We start from the raw sequence: 12,216 nt of genomic DNA, 5'->3' as shown, positions 1-12,216 counted from the left end.
ATGGCGAGAGTAAGATTACAAGATGTACATCGGTTGAATTTACCATACGTCTACGCAAAATGTTCCTGCCCTGAAATCAATCGAATTATTGTTGATATGACAGAGTTTTCCTGGTGCGTCCCGCGAGAACAGGTGTGGTATTATTTTCTATTATTTCTTTTTGTATTACGATTCCTGTTGTTCCATACATAAAAAAATAACAAATTCAGTGTACCGCCTGCAACTAGATCAACACGTACGATGTTGTTATACATAATTGTCGAATGCTTAATAATACTGTGTGTTAAGTATATTTGTATTATAACCAAGTATGTTCTTATACGGCTTATTTCGGGTCTCGTTAAAATGAAGCTTAACCTTGCGCTTATAAAATTGGTAGCCTCCAAAGGACCCTATGATATTGCATGATTGCAGACACTCTTGGAGCGCGTTTTGCTTTGGTTTACGTAAAAACCACACATTGTGCAAGGCAATGTCTACTGCCGCTATTCGTTCCGTTAAATAATCAAATCAGCCCGATCCTGTGTGGTGTTCCTGTTTACTTCTAGTCGGAGATTGACTAGTTGTGCTACCAGCCTCTTCCATAATTGGAAAGGCGTTATTTTGTACTGTGCAAAAAAAAAAAGAAAAAAAAGCTGCACACTTCATCTTTCCAGATAGATGGAAAACAAGGGGTTCCGTCAATTAGCAGATAGAGCAAACGCTTCTGGAGGGAACCGATTATACTGTAAAGTACATTTAAGTATTTTCTTCATTGTTGTTAATAAAAGTTAGTCCATGTCCGGCTTCCAACAAAAAGGACGCCGCTGTCAGACAGAAACGATGCGTTTTAACAATTGTCAAAAAGTTGCGTAGCCCAAACGCACAGCTGTAAGTCAACCGTACCAAGGAAATATCAGGAGCAACCGGAAAGTCTGCTTTTACAGGCCAATTAATGCCATCTAAATTTCCAAACTTGCCCTACTACATGATCGACGTGGGTTAGATATATTTATAGAAAGGAGTGAAACAACTGCTAAACAACTGCGTTCTGGCTGGATGCGCTCAGACTGAAATTGATATCGCCCTGGGTTATAAACAGCCCTTCAAATACGAAAAGCAGAAGCAAAGAAGAAGGAGATTTCTGAATAGCTGGATTCCTCGAATCATAGAAACAAATCCAGATAATTGAAGGCTTTGATAGTGGACCCAAATGTCAAACTAAAGGTGCAAAAACCTTTGGTACAAGCGATAAATTTGTAATGACAACGACACGAGATTGGAATTTGATTGTGTTTTCATTATTAGTGAATAAATACGCACAGTAATGGCTCCGGATCGACTGGATCCTTTAAAACCAGCCTAGGCTGCATAGGAAAATAAATTAGAGTTCCACAACATATTTAAGAATTATATCGACCGATCGATCGCTATTCAGGTATCGATTATTGACACCCGTAGAACAAAACTGAAGGAAATGCAGGCTTTACCCCATGCCATGTTGTCGCTCTCATAATGTGCCCTGCACCAAGCTACAGGAACATAGTTCGTAGCCGGCATCCTTATTTTGTATAGATTCGTACTATAGTAATATTTATATTGTAGATAAAAAGAAAAAATGTGTTGAGTTTTGCGTCTGACACAGGTTTAGTTGATTCTTTCGTTCGACAGGCGGTCCCTCACAGTATGAGGCGAAGCATGTGTACGGCCGCTTTAGAGCCTCGACCACCTCACGTGTCCCGAAATTCAAGCGGTAAACACGTTGTCGCTGCACTATCACGATGAAATCCATATTTTAGACAAAAGAAACTTGACGGGTAAAGTTTTGCGTACAAAGAGTTCTAAACAGAATCATCTTAGCATTTCTGTTTCTCACGACCGTTAAACGCGCAGGACTCTGACGATCCGAGTTGAGTTAGGCTAAACGGAAAAAAGAGATCTCGGCGAGCGACGTGTTTATCTCAATTGGCCTGCCCGCTGGAATGGGGTCAAGCCAACTACAGTCCGCCAAACATGTCCACTATATCAATAAGATGCCTCCCGGTGGATAGGGAGTCTATGCCAGAAGGTCCTCTCCGCACTGACTTCTTGCAGTTACAAGTTCTTATACAACCACATACATAGGAAAATAAGGTGGACGAAGTTCTCGTTCTCTTCGATTATGTGGTCGTGTGCGTAAGAATTTGCCAGGAAAGCACACTAAATTTTGTTGAATTTATACGTTGCGTTATACGTACTCAAAAATTTTATGAGAATTTGGTGGAGCTTTAAAATTCAATATCTCTAATATCATCGAAAGAGAATCAGTATGAAGGATCCCTTAGCTTGTAGATGTGTGCTTGTATAAATGACAAATCGCTTGAGGGTTTGGCTTGCGAGTGCAAATTCCATGTCCCCTGGGATTTCCTACAGAGAACAACCTCATCATCTTTTCAGATGGTTCAGTTTCTGTTTGCGCATCAGTTTTCATGCGTTTAAGTAGATTATAACTGGAGACCGTCTGGTTTCGCGGTTAATTTTGTGTAGGACGAGAGAGCGGTAATATAATCGCACATGAAATTCTCCAGTAATTCTCAACGATGTTCGAGCGAGCCTATTTTGTTTCACTCAGACTACTACATTGTCTAACATTGCATTTATCAGCAGCTACTATATACATTAATTCACCATCTACAAAAGCAAGCGTGTTAAGGTATCAACGTACGCATATAGACCCGTTTTTAATAAGTGGCACGTCTATACACAGTATGCGTAACATTTAGAGAAAAGAAAAGGTCGCTTTTGTGTTTTTGTCGGATAGTGGTAACGACATTTAGAGCTGAACTGTTTGCTAGAGCAGACGCCAAATCGCTATGTTGTGATATACCATGTTGTGCTTGCGTACATATATACATAGAGTATTTGTTTGTGGCAATCAATTTCATCTAGGGAGCACGACTCTAACATGTTCCCGGCGACAAAACGTTCATCGTAAATACAGCCTACCCTAATATTCTATGTGAAGCCGTTACTTTTATTAATACTAATAATAACGCATGAAATTAATTTAGTAACAACGAGCGAAAAACATGGAACAGGGAGTGTTAGAATATAAATTATCACAGTTAGTTAAGCGGCGCCCAACAGCCGGTGCGACCTGCTGCATATATATACACAATTTTCCGCACCGATTACGGATGGGACGATACGATCGTCAACAACTACATGTACGACTACAGTACAATTTTGCGTCAGACCGTACCTAGATAGTACAAGGCTATTTAGGAAGTCCTGCTAACGTGCCCGGTTAGCGACAACTACGACCTGCAATTGCAATTGTCATGCAGACACGCGTCGTGCATCTGCGGGAATTAGTTTATTCCAGATATTCGAACCCTTAGGGTAGAAGCTGCGTCCTCGTATAAGCAGCAATGGGTCGCTGTAATATCAAAGGCGTACTAATATACGCCCGGGCTGCTTCATCGGGCCCAATGAAAGGCTGGACATAACACTTTTGCCCTTTAGATGTCTGCTTTTGTCTGCCCAGCAAAAATAAGCCACCAATTTCGGAACGTATACTGTAGGAACCATAGACCCAGAAAGAACAGAGAAAGAGAGAGAAAATATGTTTCTACGAACTTTCCGCAGTCTCATCGGGATCATATGACTGTGCCTCTGCGCAGAATGGGTTCGGTGATTATGTGCCATAATCGATGTATCGCTGTTCTTCAACCTTTCCTAATATCTTTGATGTCTATCAGGGTTCAAAACATACTTTATGGCCATCTAAGGGTACAATACGCGCGAAATAATTTCCTTTTTGTGCCATATTTATTGTCAAACTGAACCGTGCTGTTCGGGCAATTTATAGCAATTAGCATATTTATATTGGTTTTTGGCTGAAGCAGTTTTCTGTGTTGTCGAACACCTTGCGTATAAGCCATTTCTGTACAGTAACAGAGTAATGATGCACTCCAAAGAAAACGTCAGTAACCAGACAACTGAAGCCAACCAAATGAAGGACAGGAAATTATCTTACTAATGATAGACTTCAAATAAGGCCCTTTTATTCACAGACCCCATTTTTCTATGTACAGGAAAATGCATGAAAGTTCGTAACTGTCTATTATAACTCATGAGAAATATGCGCTTTGGTGCGTAAACGAAATGCACAAAAACCGCATTATGAAAAAAAGATGGCTATTGCTGGCAATCTAAAAACAATTGTAGAGCACATTAATGCCAAAGCGATTCGGAGCTGTCTGGCAGTTCTAGACTCCAATCTAAATAACCTATTCGTACTGTGTTTACGGCGATTGCCGATAAGCGTGCCTCTATCGTCATGAATATTTCTGATCGATGAGTTAGCAATCGGAGCTTGGTACAATCTTAAGGCTGTAGTTCGCGACGGTGTGAGACGCTGCCAGAGCGTCTCTGTATAGTCGTAATAAGGAGTTGCTTTCTACTATACAGCACCATAGCAGGCGCTACGCCGAAAGGTCTCAGATAGGCTAGAGGCAACCAGCTGTCCTTGTCATCACTACCTGTGACTGACACAAAATCTAGGCCCCGTAAGAATATCTACGTTCTAGTATCATTCACTTAATAGGACAATGTATGCGCATGTTGTTAACCTCGAACGAAATAAACCTTTTAACCGTGCGTGCCAGAAGAAACAGCTGAAATGTCTGCTATTTTTTTTCAAGATATCACAATACATTTATTTACTTCTAATGGAATACTATCGAATTTCTCCGTCCAGAAAACGTTTATAAGGGAAGAATCAAAACACAAAAGTACGCCTACTTTGGTCGACTAAAATTGGACCAGCCTATACCCCTCTATGCGCAATCATAGCAATATAAAATTTGGTCGAAAGAGATCAATAAGGAAAACTCTGGACGGCCTATAAAATGTTATTATCAATAGCGAATATCTTGGGCATTCAAAAACTTCTCCACGGTTAGTAATTGGATCTGGAATACATCTGCCTCGCAGCAAAATGCTTACTCATAATAGTTTTTGGCACTCTCGGTTATATCGGTCGATTTATAGATCAGTTGCTCTTTTAACTTCTACAGCGTCAAGCTGAAGGTAAATTCAAATCCTGACTTTACGGCTCATTGTGTCCTTACATTTTTCAAAGTGTAGAAACTTCTGGCTGAAAAAAACAAAGATCATTGGTTTATGTCCCCCTCAATGACGTATACTACACAATATATAAATGTCTGCATAAAGAAAAATCCGTTGAATTATGACACCCTTTCGTTAAGAAATTAACTTTGCTTTTTTTAGGCATTATGAAGCATTTAGCCGAGAAAAAATTCGCCGGTTTTAGGTGCCATAAAACGGCTCATAATGGAAAAGTCAGGGTACTATATAATCCATTATATGTAGATGTTATAAATATGTTCTTCTTTTCAAAAGTAACAAAAGAGTTGTACATATGTTTTGTTTAAAGACGATGACTTGTCTTCGAGGAACTTTGATCGATTATTTGCCCTCTGTAGCGACAGAGCCTCTATGTTTAAATGCATGCATCTGGCCGAGCCGATGGACGCTGGCCGCTGGTCCCCATCACTATAACCTTTAGGCCAAACCTATTTCATTCTAGAAGAAGATCAAAACTAACTCACAGAAACATAAAAATACTCATACACGGTCACCACCAGAAACACTGTAGGCATATATATACACTCCTAAGCAGCAAAAATGGTCGGTAGGGATGTGCCCTATTGAAAAGCTCAATGTTTAGCACTTTAGAAGTTTTTCTAGGACGAGTTCCTAAGACGCACATCCTTCCGTTAACCATTACAATAAAATTAAATTTGTATTGTTACTTAGACAGACATTCAACTAATAATAGTAATCGTTCTTATACTCGATCATCAATAAAGTTGACGAGTCATTACTGTGTGCTCGTACTATAAATATGTACATATCTATTCGGATGTACATATTTGGATATTGTGGCATAGATGTTCCTGCAACTCAACTTCCAAGTTCATGTCCCGGCATAACGCCATTTTTCGGTGATAGCAGTTCCTACTCAAATTGACGTCATGCATTTTGCTACACTATACGTACGGTTACTATTCTGTGGCACATAGGGCGTGATTCAGTTTCTATTCGACTTTGAAGATAACGACAGTCTAACGGGCCTCTTTCTTTCGGCGCCTTTCTGTGACTGTACACCATAGTGAGGCATGTAACGACGGGCCGGCCTTTTTGGAGCGGCAAACGTTGCGTTCGTTTACTGCAGGGATATCACTTCATCGAGGCTGAAGCTGTCTTTTGTTAATAATGTATCATAGTAAGGCATCTGCAGTCGCTCACTTGACCCCCTCCCCCCCAAGATCGTTTAAACACTTGTCCAGTGATAAATGATGGGGAGCACGCACCGGAAAAGTGCACGATACTTAGGCATGGACATAATGGGAATTACGATGAACAGAAACAAGGGAGAAATGATCAGGGCGGGCCACAGTGGTCAGACTTGCAGAGGCGGCTCAACTGAGTGAATCTATCTTGCTAGCATGGTGCTCCTCTCTACCAAGGGGAAATAATCCGCCGTTGTTTCCACAGAGAAACTGTTTACTTGGAATCGTCGACAGCAAAAGGTGGAGGGGTCGAAGTGCGTAGGTAGGCACTCAGGCTACGTGTATTGAGGAACACAGCAGGTTTCAGGCAGACATACCGAAGGGAGTAGGATTCTGGATAGTAAAGACGGGGTTGGAAGCCCCGACTTTTGAAGACAAGATCGCACTCACCTGAGGCACTACCATCGAAGTGTAACCGCAGCTTGTTGTGCTTTGGATCCATCGGTCAGTTTTGTCTTTGTTTTGTGGTGTAAACAGTAATGCTGACACCAACGCTATGTTGCTCCTAAGAGTCCTTATGCGATAACATATCCCACGGCGGTCTCGTCGACAACAGAATGGGATCACGCTATAACATAAAGCCGGCTACAACTATATACAGACGTACCAACAGAGTGAGAGCGGGCTGCGCAGATGCTCAAGGCCATTAGCAGGCGCCAATATGACCGCAGTGCTAACTTATTAGAATGGGCTGCACAGACATAATGTTAGAGCAAGTATCTGGCCACGACCCAATGCAATAGAAGTATGGGATTTATAGGTTCTGTGCTTAAAAATGCTAGCAGATACCACACACTAGCTTCGCAAAGATTTACAAATGAGTAACAATAAATAGGTGCGGAAAACAAAATCGGAGCAAAATTTCCGCTATCCGTACACAGGCTTTAAACATTTACTTCTTAAAAAGAATTTGTGGGAAAATGCATACTTGTGAGTACCGGTAATATCGGTCATAATGTTGTTTCGCTTAAACACCCGTAGGCCTCTATCAATAAAAAAGCCCTAACAGTTCGTTTGTCTAAATAATTATGAAATCATTCTATATATATATATATATATAGAGGTAACATTCGAACCATATGTAACATTTGCTGCCATAGCTGAATCTATGGGGCTTATCTTTATTCTTTTTCTTTATCACAGACCAAACGTTGTTGCCCGTTGGTCATATGCAGCTAGCTTTATCATACAAATACACAGAAAGTATCCAACTGCAAATGTTAATTTGTTTCTTTTATTGACGCGATAGCAGGCGGATGTTGTAATAATAGCGAGAATATTTACACAAGAATCATTGCACACGACTGCTCCATATTTTTCCGCTTAGGCAAATAAAATCTTGTTGTATAAACATAAAGGACCCGGCGATGCGAGGTGCTACCAGATGATGGCTCGAAAGGTAACTCCCAGCTTCTTTGAATAACACAATTTTTTCCGTAAATTGGATCCTATTCTTAGCTAGACTCAATACATAAGCTCGATATTAACACATGTTTCATTAAACAAAATTCACAAGACCAGTAACCTTCAAACTTGAATGATATTAACAGATCAAAGATTTTGAACATATTTTAATCGCTCAAATTCCAGTTGTTCTTTCTGGAGTAATCCCTATAAGATTACTTGCATGTACGTGTGTTACTCTTTTCACTGTCGACCGCCAAAGTGGTTTTCGAACTTAGTTGTAATTTAGATGACCTCTGTTCTCGTTTTTCTTTAGTTTCCCCTATTGTCTATAAACTCTTTATATTCAGATGGTTCTTGAGCTCTCTCGGACGAAAAAACCAGGGGAGACTAAATCTGGTGAACACAAAAATCGGGATAGCGTAAGCATCGAGTTCTGCTATCAAAAATAAACAGTACAAGTAGCGACATCTGAGTCCGGGCATTATCATCATAGGGAAGCTAGGCCTTATTTTCCCAAATTTTAAGTTTATTTTGGAAAGTAGCTATGCGCAATATTCTTAAAATTTTAGTACAGTTATTTTGCATTATTTCATAGTGCACGATTCCTCGAAAGGCAAATGGAGAAGTTGGATAAGACGTTTGATTTTTATTTAGAACTTGCAACATGTTCCGCTCTAGGCTCGCCTATGAAGCAACATTCATGCAATTATGCCTTTATTTCCACGTCTTACTCTCCACACACAGGCCCCGCCATCTGTAATGACGTATTCGAGAAAATCTTATTCCTCTTCGAGTATGTTAAGGTTTTCCTGAAGCAGTTGTTAGCGAGTCTGTATTGGCCCAAAGTTAAAATCCTTTGACAAAATATTTGCTACGAGCGTTCCCGTCTCAAAATGATCTTTCAAATTGGTCCGCTTATGACTCGTAAGAAAGGTTCAATTCTCCCATGCACCTTTTTAGGGGAATTCGGTGATTCATCTCGAGCTCACGTCACTTTGCTTTGTTGACATCTACAATTCCATCAGCAGTAGCACGTCGTCTAGAACAACAATTTTCTACTTCGTTCGCCGTGGAATCATTGATTTCGCCTGTGCATTCGTCATCGGCTTACGGCCAACATGTCGAAAACCTTCTGCGACTTAAAACGGTGTTTTAAAGCGCTTCATTTCAGTCTTAAAATCGAGCATAAAAGTGCCTTCTTTGATACCCCATTTCGCTTTCCAAAATCACTGCTACTCTCTTTACGTCCTTTGTTGGAGGCCGGTAACGGGATTTTAGGCCGACAAAAAGCGAAGAGAAACAGAAAGAAAAAGCATTATTCCTAGCTTGTTGCAAAAATAGCGCCATCCGGCTCAAGGCCCGACTATGCGCTCGCCTCGCAAGATTTTCCTGGTCGAAGAGAATTAATTAATGAATCCATCGCTATTCTAGACACGACGCTTCTTCCTCCTTAGCAAACGACAAACATAGTGTGACCATGCTATAGAAGGAGAATAACTTAAGAGACGCTAGAAGGCAAGGCTGAAGTGTATTAAGTCTTGCGCTCAACAAATTGTTCCGTGTTAATAATATCAAGGAGCAGAACTAACTTGGTGGGAAGTTATAGCTTTCAGATTAAGCAGTACCTATGTAGTACGGGAAAATTATATCAATGATAAGGATAGAAAGCACAACTGAAAAGTCTTGGCTTACAACTGCAAAGTTGGGTATGCTATAACATCTAAGATGACGCCTGAACAAGAAATATTTGCGCGCGTAGAGCTTGTTGCTACAACAGAATCGGTCGAGTGTTCCAACGAAACTGAAAGCGAGCATCAAGGTAGTTCACCCGACGTTAAAAGCCGCTGTATTGCATCAAGACTGAACGTTAGGCATCGGTGGATGAAAGGGCCTGCAACCATTGCCCTTTCGTGCAGTTGGGTTGGCTTTAGGAAGCAAGCGGCCCTGTGTCTGCCCATACACAGTCGGATTACTCGGAGCACCCGATAAACCCAAAGGAGCATGGCCTTCGATTCCATCTATTTCGGGACTTCAGCTACCTCAGCATACATTCTGCTGGTGCTCCGCATGCCTATACATACATTGTCCGCGAAGAAGCAAATTAAATGGGAGAATCTTCCACATAAACGACTATTGTCGGTTATCTTTATATATATGGAGAAATCCGGACATTCAAGAATACCGCTTAAGTGTTTGGCTTTGAACGTCCGAGGTTAAGAGCTATGCATTGTACTAGCGTATTTTCTCCGTGAGAAGCGCTGTACCGCTAATACTGCTATCAACATATAAGCCGACTCCGTCAGTGTGGCTGTGGACTGACCGGTGATTTCTAAAAAAATTGGTAACATTTTCAACGACCAGTTTTTGTCATCAGGGCGTTTCCAGTTTAACCGGCTGAAGGCCGACGTCAGTCAACGGCGGCTAACTACAGCGGCCTAAAACATTACCTTTAAAGTTTGTTGTTTCCGGATCTACCTGCGAACAGTTTCGGATGAAAAACAATTATACACTGTCTTTTTGAATAAATTTGTCTGAGCAAGGATTTTTGCATTAATAAAGAATAGCAGTTTTGTCTTCAGTTCGTTGAAATATATGAATAGCTCCCATAGAATCAATGTGGAATGGACGCTTTTACTTTAATCACTTATAGATAACAAAGCTAACGCGAGTAATAGCCAGCCTTTGGGTGAATAACAACTTATGAGATAGAAGCCATCAATTACAAGGGGCAGGGAAAAAGGCCAACAAAATGAAAATTCCTCTAAATGATCTATTGGTTTTAGATATTGGTTGCATCTATGCTAGCAATAATGTTTCAATATACTATGCTATTTCTGTAACATATCATTTTCTGAACTCCTCCCAGAAGCAAAACAAATATATCGTAACGTATGCGGCTGAACCGTAACGAACTTCCAATTCATAACGGGCCTCCCGCTTACAATTGACGTCCTGCACCATACACCGCTGCGGATAAAATATAGCTCGGTTGAATAGCACATGCGGATTGTATACACACTTTTAGATAATTGCAACAGATCGATTTCCGCTGTGCTGTGGTAGCACTGCTTGCTTTTATTTGCACAGTCTGGTCTTTCAATGAGACTTACGCCCAATAGCTTTTTGTCTACGACGGTGATGCCAAAAAAAAAAACAAAAAAGGCGCACCATTTTTAAACACCCTCTCCTTGTCCTCGTCATCTATTGTAAGAAAGAGGAACGGTCATACATTTTTATCAAGTAGCAGGTTCGACAGCGAAACATAGAACTACTCGTTCTGTCGTAGGCAAAAGGTAAACCAGTTTGCCATCGGACTATTTTCTTGACATCATGTAACGATCGAGCACGATTGGTATTATAATTCAATTTTAAATTAAGAAGACACCCACCAAAAATCCATTTTCTTCCCATAGCCACACAAGTATCGAGATACAATTGACGACAAGCCCGTTTAGTCGGCATTATTTTGGTCTGATACCGTCTCATATTCGTATATAACCAGAATTAAAAGTTATCGCCCATCTTCATAATGTATTTTGTCGCCAGCCATCTGAAAAAGTCTAATTAAAAACTTTGAGGTACATAGTATACTCACTCAAAATTTAGTTAAGGGTGTTACCAGTAGCTTAAAAATAGCTGTAGAAATGCAAAACCGAGTCTTCGTTTGTTTTCGGCTTCCATAAGCGGCGGAATCACGAAGAGCAACTTCAAACCTATCCAAAAATCGAAGTATTACATATTATTACTACCATTTGTATTAGTTCGTGCCACGTGGCGGACTCGGTTCGTTAAAAATCGATCGCACTTATTATTAAAGTACAGCATTGACCTACAATTTCTATGAAGCTATTGAATCGAATGCTCATGTCCTGTGTAGAAAGCCGTACAAATGATTTGAAGATCAGCAAATTGCTTTCCTTCAGCCTGACAGTGACATGTAGGGCAGAAATACGTGTATGTGTGTGCAGGAGCGATAAATATAGAGAAGGACTGTGAGAACGCGAGAGCGGAAGCCCACAGATACTCCCATCAGGCTTCGACGGACGGAGCGAAGGTGGCGGGAACAGATTCACTTTTACTCGATGAAACCCTCTAAGGTGTTGCCATTTCCTTTACGGCTGTTTTGTCCCTGGTAGTGCTAGAGTGAGTAGCAGACTAGATCGAAGCATTTGACCTTTTGCTTTAGTTCCAAGCCCCACTACCAGTTTCCCTTCATGGCTGTTGAGCATTTGACACTTGCGGCTGCCGAATCTCCATGGAGGCGGAACTGTGCACATTAAGCCACACGCGATGCGTACGGGAAAAGACCTACGAATTATCAATGAGATTCAAATCATCAATCATCGAGGTCACTAGGAGCAGCAAGGAAGTAGCTGTTGATTTATAGTGCCAAAGACGCTGCTGTTAGAAGTGTTAATTACAGGCTGCTATCATTGATTGCCTATATGTACGTTCCATAAGACGCTTCTTG

General features: G+C 40.9%; 1 protein-coding gene across 3 annotated transcripts in view; it reads right to left on the bottom strand.

Moving 5' to 3' along the window:
• The window catches only part of Rab3 (RAS oncogene family member Rab3), a 49,315-nt gene that overhangs the window by 32,374 nt on the left and 4,725 nt on the right, over window positions 1–12,216 (bottom strand). The window contains exon 1 of one of the 3 annotated variants that reach the window (XM_022790687.2): window positions 6,729–6,868. The exons of the other annotated variants lie outside the window; for them this stretch is intronic. Coding sequence (XP_022646422.1) covers window positions 6,729–6,743 — 15 coding nt within the window. The 5' untranslated portion in view covers window positions 6,744–6,868. Of the gene's footprint in view, window positions 1–6,728; window positions 6,869–12,216 lie in introns of those variants that run through there. 3 annotated transcript variants of the gene reach the window in all.

This window comes from Varroa destructor, unplaced genomic scaffold, assembly GCF_002443255.2.
Source record: "Varroa destructor unplaced genomic scaffold, Vdes_3.0 BEIS01000002.1, whole genome shotgun sequence".
NCBI lineage: Eukaryota > Metazoa > Arthropoda > Arachnida > Mesostigmata > Varroidae > Varroa > Varroa destructor.
This window is presented reverse-complemented; position numbering and strand designations above follow the sequence as displayed.